This window comes from Prunus persica, chromosome G2, assembly GCF_000346465.2.
Source record: "Prunus persica cultivar Lovell chromosome G2, Prunus_persica_NCBIv2, whole genome shotgun sequence".
Lineage (NCBI taxonomy): Eukaryota > Viridiplantae > Streptophyta > Magnoliopsida > Rosales > Rosaceae > Prunus > Prunus persica.
Genome location: NC_034010.1, coordinates 10,998,962 through 11,010,614, shown reverse-complemented (window position 1 = coordinate 11,010,614; position 11,653 = coordinate 10,998,962). Strand labels below are relative to the sequence as shown.

At 37.2% G+C, this 11,653-nt stretch overlaps 1 protein-coding gene across 1 annotated transcript; it reads left to right on the top strand.

Moving 5' to 3' along the window:
* Positions 7-1,525, top strand: LOC18778571. Its single transcript, XM_007211411.2, has one exon. It carries the CDS (start codon positions 241-243, stop codon positions 1,333-1,335), a length of 1,095 nt encoding a protein of 364 aa, XP_007211473.1. The 5' UTR covers positions 7-240; the 3' UTR covers positions 1,336-1,525.

The following is an 11,653-nucleotide window of genomic DNA, read 5'->3' as shown; positions in this document are numbered from 1 at the left end:
TCCATCCCTTTCCCTCTCTTCCAATCCTCACCCCTGTTCTGCGCACGTTCCAAAAAGATGTCCTCCCTCTCTGCCCCACCACCACCTCCACCACCACCACCACCAACTTCAATAATTACTAAAACATTATCGTCGACTTAAGCCCTAAATATTCCCTTTCTTATCTTTTTCTGCACAATTTCAATCCCCCAATTCCATAAATCTAGGTTTTAATACTTTCATCCAAAACCAAAATCCAAAATGTTCTCCTCTCCTTTAATCCCAGCCTTGTCTATACTCATATTTCTCCCTTTCCTCTTTCTCATCGCCCCAAGAATCCTCCTCCTCACAGACCTTCAAATCTCACTGTCTCCAGATGAGCTTGACGACGTCGCTTTGTTCCACAAAGCTATACTTGCTTCTTCCTCTCATCATCATCGTACATCTTCTTCCTCTATCTCCCACTTGGGCACCACCACAAACCCTAAACCCAAAATCGCCTTCCTCTTCCTCACAAACTCAGACCTTTCTTTTGCCCCTTTATGGGAAAAGTTCTTCCATGGCCACCAACACCTCTTCAACATCTACATCCATGCCGATCCAACGGTCCAGATCACTCCTCCCGGCGGCGTATTCGAAGGCCGCTTCGTCCCGGCAAAGAAGACCGAGCGGGCCTCCCCCACGCTCATATCTGCGGCGCGTAGGCTCCTCGCCAACGCCATCCTGGACGATCCATTAAACCTATACTTTGCCTTAGTGTCCCAACACTGTATCCCACTGCACTCTTTTCCCTTTGTCTACAAAACCCTCTTTGGCAGCGAACTCGCCGCTTTAAGAGATTTTGCCACCCAATCAAATCACCAAAGTTTCATCGAAATCCTCTCCGATGATCCCAACCTCCCTGAGCGCTACGTGTCTCGGGGAGACAATGTGATGCTCCCGGAAGTGCCTTTCGAGCAATTCAGGGTTGGATCTCAGTTTTATATCTTGACCAAGCGGCACTCGTTGCTCGTGATCCAAGACAAGAGACTTTGGAGGAAATTTAAGCTGCCTTGCTTGAACGTCTACTCTTGCTACCCTGAGGAGCATTACTTCCCAACACTTTTGTCCATGGAGGACCCCAAAGGTTGTAGCCACTACACACTTACAAGAGTGAATTGGACTGACAGTACGGATGGGCATCCCTACACATATGAGGCTCCTGAAATTTCTGCACAGCTCGTGCATACCTTGAGGAAGTCCAATTCGAGCTATTCCTACTTGTTTGCGAGGAAATTCTCTCCCGATTGCTTGAGGCCCTTGATGAAATTAGCAAGTCGTGTCATATTTCGAGATTCCAATTGTGTTTATAATTAACGCAGGTGATTAACAGCTCAGGTAAATGTCCTAACCTTTTAGAAATTTGATTGGGAGAAGTGTTTATAGCAAACTTTTGTAATGGCAAGTAGGGGATAATCCTTTTAGTCACTCATGTTTCAATGACCAAATTGCGTGTTACTGATCAAATTATAAGATTTTTAGTGATTGCCGACGAAGTCTAACCAATGAAAAATCATCTTGACTTGTAGATAAGAGGTATCGGGTTTAAACTCTCGTGGCATCTTAATTGTGTGTGTTAAAAATTATCATCCCCTTGAAAAAAAAAAGATTTTTAGTGATTAAATTCGTGGTGACTAATACCATTTTTGTGGTTTAGTGACCACTATTTGGGGATGACCACGGAATAGAATTTGTCACCAGCTTCTAGGGACACCAGTATTTGGACATAGTTGCGTTGTGTGACCAAAATTGTTACTTTCTATGACGAATATGCTGATATTTAATAGATGTTTCTCGTAGTCTCCATTTGTTTGTTTCTTACAATTTGCAAGTTTATATAATTAGGGGTGAAATGTAAACTCCATTTTGTTTTTTTTTTTTTTTCTTCCCCTTCTTCTTGTAGCGTCCTACATGTAGATACTGTACAGAAATGGTCACCACCGCTATTAGAGCACCTTCATCCTTCTATAAAAGGGGCTTAGGCTCCAAAAACAATTTCCACAAAGAAAAAATTGCCATGGCTAGATGTGGGCTTACAAAGTTGGGCAAGTCCGAAGGCAAGACTTAACTAGACTACTGCCTGGGCAAACTAACATCATGTTGACATTAGCAGTCAATTTAAATACCAAAGAATTAGGCGTGAAATGTAAACTCCAATTTGTTTTTCAGTTTATATAATTAAGGGTGAAATGTAAGCTCCATTTAGTTTTTTTTTCTTTTTCTTTTAGTGTGCTACAGTTAGATACTGTATGGAAATGGTCACCACCGCTATTAGAGCACTTCCACCCCTCCCCTATAAAAGGGGCCTAGGCCCTATGCTCCAAAAACAATTCCCACAAAAAAAAAAAAGTTGACATGGCAAAATGTGGGCCTACGAAAATGGGCAAGTTCGAAAGCAAGACTTGCCCAAGCATGAAATTAAATTGGGCCGAGGCTCTAGGGTCAGTTGTTTAACACCTTGTTTCACTTGGCATGAATTTAAAGTGTCTTTTTTCTTTACATTTTTTAAAAAAAGATGTGGTATTTAGTATTTCTGCTTGCGTTTTTGTTTGATTCCCTTTGGAAGTTGACTTCTCAGTTGGAATATATGATGTTGCTCCATGGATTAAGGTAATAACTAGAGGTGGGCAAACAACCGGCTTAGCCAAATGGTTTAGTTCGATTATTACACTAAAAAAGTGAAATGTTGGACCGAATTAAACCAAACCGTAATTGATTTGATTCAGTTTAGTTTGATTGATATTGGAGTTGTCACTAAACCGAATCAAAATGACTATATATTCTAATTTTATTAACTATTACGTTTCATCTCACACATTGATATCAACCTTTAATATCAATAGATTGTTAGTTTTATCACTTGATTGAATGTTGAATGTTGTCGTGATGTTAGTGATTTAGAAATTAGAATGGTGGTTATGTGCGTCATAAGTTGTTAGGTGGACGATTTTCTTTTCATAAAATAATAAGAATAAGAAACATTTGTGTGTTTGTTTCAAATTAAAAGTACAAAACTATTGTGCTTATGACCCACAAAAAATTATTGTGCTTAATTTCACATGATTGCTAAATTTAGAAACTGTATAAATGTAAATTTATAGAAAACGAAAAACTGTAAAAAATATGTTATGGCTTTATTTTATACTGTAATTGGGTTAAATCGCTAGAAAAGCGAGAAAAGAAACATTTCAGAAACAATTTGTGTAATTATTTTTCTAAATATATCTATTAGAAATAAATGGAGTTTCTATTTGGCTCCATAATAGTATTTAACACAGCCATAATGCAATGTAAATTTTAATGACCCGAATATCCCTTTCAAAAGATTTAAGAAAGAGCATTGTGAAAGGAATAAATAAATAAAACAAAACAAAGAAACAAAAAAAAAAAAAAAAAAAAAAAAAAAACCCTAAATGCCAGTGGCGTCCTACCATGGTGGTAGTGAGTAGGAGATTGGATTAGCAGCTTAAATGCAACCTACGCGATCAAATCATATGAAGGAATACGTGAACCAGTATGTCTATTTCTATGGCACGTGAGGGGTTATTTATTAGTTTTGTCCATTCTAAATTCGAAGTTTCATTTGTACAAATAAGATTTACCTTTCTTATATGATTCGATGTGTGTGTAAAAAATAAGTTTTGTTATTGTTTTTTGTCATTAATTTTATTATTATTATTTTTTTTTATAACATAAGCGATATTGAGGAGGGAGATTTTCTCACACATACACACCTTATCACAATGTCATGCGAGTTCAAACTTGAGATCATTGATATGCAAATAAAGATCATTTCTACTTACTTAGACTCCATTGGCATCTAAAGGGAATTTTTAGTTCCACGGCCCGACTAACAAATATTATAATTGGAGTACAAAGTAACAAATATTATTTTCACTTTGTGGAATCCCTATAAAGAAATAAATAAATGGGATCAATGTCAATCGAACTAGGAAACCAAACAAGAAATCCTCAAAATGAGAGTATGAAGTAGGTCTGGTAATGAGTCGTGTCATGTCGGGTTCGTGTCGTGTCAAGATTATATACATGTCGAGAATGCTCAACCCAAACCCGACCCGTTTAAGAAACGTGTCATGCACGAGTTGACCCGTTAAGTTCTTGTGTGGGTTTCGAGTTGTGTCAGGTTGACCCGCTAAGTGGTGATAACTAAAAGAGATTTAAAAAAATTAGAAAAATGAAGAATAAACAAATAAACGGGTTAGTGGGTTGGCGGGTTACACAGGTATTTTAGCGGGTTGGTGGGTTACATAGGTATTTTAGCGGGTTAGCGGGTTAGCGGGTTGACCCGCCATGACCTGTTTTGTTAAACAGGTTATATAAGTATTTTAGTGGGTTAGTGGGTTGACTCAAAACCCACCCGTTTATTAAACAGGTCATGACGGGTTGACCCAAAAATGACACGAATTTTAATCGTGCGGTTTGAACTCGCTAAATTCTCGTGCGAGTTTCGAGTCATGTAACTGGTCGTGCCCGAAATTACCACCCCTAGTACATTCAAATCCCAAATCAAAGTATGTCTTCATCAATCTGCTCTAGAAAACTAGGAAACCAAACAAGAAAGGTTTTTAAAGAGAGTTGACTTGGAGCAAATTAATGGTCCAAGCTCACGAGATTGTAGGAACACTATATGTGCATGTTTGGTAGGTCTCACTGAACTGAACTGGATTAATAAGCACTTAAAATCCATGTTTGGTGAAATAAGGGACTAACTTAAATGAGATTTTATAGTCCAACAGTACAAAAAATGCCTCACTCGCTTGTCCAATCTAGCGAGCCTAAAACATGGTTCGCAAAATAGCGAGCTCGCTAAACAGAACACACGAGTCCGAGCCCTGAAACGCCTCTCTCTCTCTCTCTCTCTCTCTCTCTCCCTCTCGCGTGTTTCCCTCAACATCGACTCTGCTCTTTATACGATTTTTCAGTTCCATCTCCAAAGCAATGGTGAAGAACATGAACAAGAAGAAAAACGATTCCGCTTCAATGGACATCACTGAAGAGCCCGTTTCAGATTTGCCTCAAGGTATCAAGTCCTGTTATTCTAATTTCATCAAATTCAATGATTATAGCTTTCTTCGAATCTCTCTCTCTCTCTCTCTCTCTCTCTCTCTCTCTCCCTCACATTTGCTTTTGGAGAATTTTCATTTTCATTTTTCATTTTTTACATTGGTTGTTCAGCAATGGACACCTCAAAGTCGGGGGCTCACACAACCCAAGTAGTCGTGTTTCCAGTTTGTAAGTATCATCATAAAGTATTACCAAGCAGTCATTTTTTTAATAAGATTATTAAGTTTTTCTATTAGTGGAGTGATAATCAAGACCACAAATTTAAAATCTTAAACCTTAAAGGCACATTTCTACATGATTTTCTTCGACAGATTGATTTGTGGTCTTGATTTGTGTGTTAATTGAGTATTATAGCTATGAAGTAACTCTTCTACATGAGTTCCTCAACAGAGCAGTAACTCTTCTACTCTCACTATGAAGTACTTTTGGCCTGTGAATTAAATTAATTAAAACGTTAGAATCTCTTAGCATATATCTCATACATACTTTATGATCAATTTAGTCCTTCGGCTAAAAGGCAAAAAAGGTAGGGAAAATTGTAATTTCATTACATCGGTTCCAAACTTGTGTACTCTTTGTCAAAGATTTGTCGACATTAAATTTGAATGCAAGAGTATAGTGGAAGAATAGATCATGACATATTTTGCCTAAAGACACAAGAGCATGGAAACAACCATAATTTACAGTTGTCCCGAGCAACTAATATATATATATATATATATATACAGTCCTGATCTCTTGGACTACAGGGGTCCAAGAGATATGTGGTCACTTACCGTTGGATGTAAATTCAACGGTTCACTCACTCTTGCACTCCTTTTAAGAAACTTTTTTGAACCATTAGATTAATATCCAACGGTGGGTGACCACAATTTTTTGGACTCCTGTGGTCCAAGAGATCGGGACTGTATATATATATATATATATATATATATATAAGTCCCCTTCTACATGGGGATCCTTCAAATAATTTTTATGTGAGGGACATTCTTTAGGGTACCCTACGAATTGTTTTCCAACGATCCAAACCATCTATTTTCAAGTCTACATTCATAGATCATCCTTGCAAAAAAATTAGACAAATCAGAAACTGTTTTGACATCCAATTGTATCTTAAAAAATCAATGAAGATGGTGCTTCCAAAAAGTACTAAAATTTCAATAAAACAATTGAGTAGTCAAACGATATTAGATTCAATTAATTTTTTATAGAGATAATCTTTGAATGATTATCTAAAAGATAGATGGTTTGGATTAGTGAAATACAATGTGGAGTAGGCCCTACAAGGGTATCCCTCAAATAAGCTAATTTGAGAGATCTTTTAATGGAAGCTCTCTATATATATACAGTCCCCTTCTATTGAGGGATCTCTCAAAAATTATTTCAGGGACACCCTATAGGGTCACTTATGAAATTTTTTTCAACGATCCAAATCATCTATTTTTTAAGTCTACATTCATAGATCATCCTTATAAAAAATTAGATAAATCAAACACCGTTTCGACATCAAATTGTGTCCTACAAAATCAATTAACACGGTGCTTCAAGAAAGTACTAAAATTTGAATAATTCAATTTGAGTGGTCAAATGATATTGGATTCAAGTGATTTTTTGTAGAGATAATCTTTGAATGAATATCTACAAAATAAAAGATTTGAATTAATGAAATATAATATGAAATGGGCCATACAAAGATGTCCCTCAATCAATATGTAGTTGGAATGTCAATCTCTCAACCTTTCAAACCAAACAAACAACGAAATACAGTCATTGGTTGACGTGGAGAGTTGTTAACTAGTTTGATTTTTAATTGTTCAATATGATTAACTGACAAGAAAATTGAATTAGAAGCGAATGCACATATTGAAGTCACGTTTTCTTTTTTGGTCAACATGAATAAGTTAAAATTTTACAATCAAATACGTAATTTATGATCAATTTATTTTTCAAGTTAAAAGGTAGAAGAGGTAGGGGAAATTGTAATTTCATTACATTGGTTCTAAACTTGTGTACTCTTTGTCAAAGCCCTAAATTTGTCAACATTGAATTTGGATGCAAGAGCATTGTGGAAGAATAGATCATGACATGTTTTGCCTAAAGACACAAGAGCATGGCAACAACCATAAGTTACAATTGTCACACGTTCAAAAATACTTTTTCCAACTTTCTGAGCACACTAATTGGAGATATTATTTCCACATTTGTCCCTAATTAGATTTTACGGTTTCAAGGAAATGGAAAGAACTCTTAGATGAAGTTGTGGTTGAAGTGTTTATTTATTATAAGAATTCTTGTAACGGACCGAGTTATTTGGAATATGAAAACGTCCTAGCTCCTTATAAATATATTAACAATTTAATTACTATCGATATTAAAAACAAGAGTTTCTTCAACTTGGTTAAGTTACAATACATTGCCAATACATAATTGCTTATAATTGAACCTACAAATTGTATAATATTAATAAAGTATAAGTACTATTCAATACTTATGCTACTAAATAGCACAATAGGAGGCTTTCCAAACGGTAAGAGTAACAAATTCAAGAAGAAATTTGATAGAGGTTCAATTCACATCGTTGCCATTTTAAAATTTACTTTTTCCAAAAAAATTTCAAGAAGTGATGGGAGTGACAGTCGAGGGGGGTCGAAGGTTTGGTTAGATCATGTGGTTCGTGGCCTATGGTGATCAAGTTGGTGGTGGCCATGCTGTGATTATCGATTGTGACACATGGTGGTTAATATCGAACCTCTATCAAATTTCTTCTTTAATATCATTAACTAACCATAAAAATTGAACTAGTAGCGAAGGCACATATTGAAATCACTTCTTTTATTTATTTTTTGTGTAAATATGAATTAAATTAAAATGTTACAATCTCATAGCATATATCTCATACATATTGTATGATCAATTTAATTCTCCAGTTAAAAGGCAAAAGAGGTAGGGGAAATTGTAATTTTATTACATTGGTTCCAAACTTGTGTACTCTTTGCCAAAGCTTTAGATTTGTTGACATTTGATTTGTACGCAAGAGAATAATGAAAGAATAGATCATGACATGTTTTGCCTAAATAGACAAGAGCATAACAACAACCTTCAGTTACAGTTCCACTTTCAAAAATACTTTTGCCAATTTCCCGAGCGCATTGAATGGAGATATTGTTTTCACATTCTTCCAAGGTCTTCGAATTTGATGCCTCTGATATTGAAATTCCAAAACTTGTAAAAATCATTCCATATGGACTCGCCAAAAGCAAAATGACCAACAATGGATACATATTTGGTGTGGGCATGGTGCCTTGCATAGTCCCTAGTTTGTTTTTACTTTATGGAAAGAACTCTTGGATGGAGTTGGGGTGGAAGTGTTTCTTTATTTATAAGATTTCTCGCAAGATACCGAGTTATTTGGAATATAAAAACGCCCTAGCACCTCATAAATACATTAACAATTTAATTCCTATCGATATTAAAAACAACAGTTTCTTCAACTTGTTAAGTTACAATAGATTGCCAATGGATTATACACATGGTAAATAAGTTGGTTGTTATTAGCAATGTTTTTGTATAACAACTTGATTATTTAATTAGGTAGTCTTTGTATGATTTAAGTAAAATAGTGAAACGCATGTATTGAAATTACTTGGCATGATGAATTTTGATATATATTATCCTAATTATTCTCATATCATAGTAAGCGAAGTTAAATAGTAGATCAAAAGTCAAGTTGTTACAAAAAAAATTAAAACAACAAAACAAAACAAAAATGGGTTACTATACCGTGACATGAAATTGATCCAGGAAATTTTTTTTATCCGATTTGATCAACACTAGGTATGTTTGACCTATAACCCTATTGAAGTAGGAGTTAAAATGAATTCTCCATGGCAAGACACCATATCGACTAAAAGATGTCCATACGAACTAGATTGTCCATGTCAAGCGTAGGAGAGAGTGATGTACATCCTCTCCCTCATTAATTGGGAGCTTATTACTCGAGGCAGGCAGAGGTCGTTTCCTTTTGCCAAGAGTCTAAGGGCTTGGGCCATGTAAGCCCACGATTCTGAAGTACCTATCAAGGCTCAAGAAAGAGTAGCTTATGTGGGCCCATATCCCCAACAAGCCTTATACAATGTTTGGTTGGGCTCAATGGAAGAAGCCCATCAAGGCTAGACTTTTTAATTTTTTTGAAGCCTTATACAAGTGATGTACATCCTCTCCTGCGGTAATATACTGTTTGGGCCTAATTTGGCACACCCAGCACAAGGAAACAAAAGTTCATGTCAATTTTGGGCAACCACCAGCGTTCCTTTAAAAATTGGGCCAAGACACACACTCAGCCTGACATATTGGAGGCCCAGAAGGACGAGGCAAAAATCAGACCTAGGCAGTATGGACTCAAATTATAATCGAGGGCCCAAATCCAAAGAAGCCTAGTCCGGGACCTACCAAACCACGAGGATAACTTGGACTTCGAAGAAACCCAAATTGGGCCTGGCGTGGTCAAGTGGAAAAAGATAAAACAAAAATTAGAGGTAGACCCACGTGACTATCTAAAAAAAAAAAAACTTTGAAAAGTCAATAGTTTCAACTGGGTTGATAAAGAGTTGACAAGAGCAAGAGTAAAAGAAAAGGAACATCTCTGAATCTCTGCCATCAGAAAATCAAAGCCTCATTATATATTCAGAGATATTGTTTCTGCTCCAAAAAAGGCACCATCTTTCAAGGGATACGCAGGCTATGCTCTCAAAAAAACATAAGTAGGAAACAGAGAGTTGTTCAAACTGGAAAATCAAACTAACAATCACAGTTTGAGCTCTTGCAGAGGGCAGTTAAATTGGAAGAAGGGTTAGGTTTTCTTTCAAGAAATACAGAGAAGTGATTGACCTTGGAGCTGACTATTGAGAGCTTATCTGCCAGAATCCCCTTTTCTTTGCATTTTTAATGAAAGATCTTTTGAGAAATTCTTGCCGCCCATTATTAAAAGAATTAGAAATCCTACTCCAACATTTCCTATAAATATAAGAGAGGGTGAACAGAGCAAAAGGACTCAACAAAACAATCAATCAAACAACCAAAAAAATCAACCAAAGACAAAAACTCAAAATGATCACTTGATCTCTGAGAACCTTCAAACAAACCGGAGCAACCAAAATCTCATTTGGGCCACAAAAGAAGCCATCTGTAGACCAGAACTTCCAAGTTCAGACTTAGAGAAATAAGTCATTCAAAATGAGACTCCTCTCGTTATAAATTTGGTTCAGCAAAAACCAAGACAAGCAGAGTTTGAGTTTTTTACAAACATGAAAACCTCAACAAATTTATGGAGAGCCCTGATCAAGCAGAACAGGTACTACAGTGCAGTTCCAGCTCAGTAAATCCTGAAATCCAGCCACTTTTGCCCCTTTCAGACTGAAGAGGCCGCAATTCTGCCAGTTCAAAAAGCCTTCCAGGGCTTGAAATGGATTAAAGCTCTGCCAAACTCGAACTTTGGTATCGATTCACAGCTAAAGCCAAGCAGTTGAAGTTGTTGACAGTCCAGTCCAGCACAGACATACCCAGTCCAGTTCAGATCGGAAGCTTCTATCTAGGCTGAAATGGAATTCCAGCTATCTTTTGTCTTTCTAGAGTTGATTTTTCCGTTTCTAGTTTTGTAGAAGGCAGTTCTGCCTAAAATAGTCCACATTATTATCATTTATTCTGGCTAGAACTACTAATTTTGTACTGTGATAAATTGTGAAGTCCTTACCAGTCTGAGGCAGGAAAAGAACTTACTTGGGAGATATTCCTCACCCAAATTCACAATTGCTTGTTTAGAAATCAGTAACTTACGGCGCAAGAATTTTTATTGCTAGCAGTGGCACGCTCGCACACTAAAGAAAGTTGACTTGTTGACCAGTCAATGGTTCTCAAGGCAATAGGGAACTACAAAATGGGTAAACAATTTGGCGCACCCAGTGGGATCTCTCAGTATACATACTTCGACAGAAATTTTCTAAAGTACATGAATATTGGAAGCTCTAGCCAGAACCCACGCCACGCCATGGAAAGAGACCAGGTAGTTCTCCGAGAAGGTTTGGAGTCAGAAGAAAGTGATGCCAGCCAATCAGATCATGGCAGTATTGGAAGTAGACATTCCAGGACGGGCTCCAGGAGGTTGAATCAGATACAGGAAGTTGTATTCCGACAGGAGGCCACAGCACAAAGGAGCCAGGATACTCTGAATAACATGACATCCATGATGCAATGGCAAGTTAACAGGCAATTCAGGAAGGACCGTGAGACTGCTATGGCCAAAATCCCAAATCCAGATGTTGTGGTCCAGCAGCTAGACCTCCCCTATGGACCTTCACCAGGACTGGCATGGCCATATCCGGAGAACCCTCTCATCCCACAGATAGCTGGAATACAAGGGCATGGAGAGATCCAAGCTGGACAGAGGGGAGGAAACCTTCCCGTCTAAGAGCATGAGGTTTCAGTCAGGCCAGAAGACCCTGCACCAGTTCAGGTCCAACAAAATCAGCCAGAACCTCCGCCTATTCCAAAACCC

What these genes read in the sequence shown, in the direction of transcription:
- LOC18778571 (XM_007211411.2), top strand. Translation starts at nt 241, where the DNA reads ATGTTCTCCTCTCCTTTAATCCCAGCCTTGTCTATACTCATATTTCTC.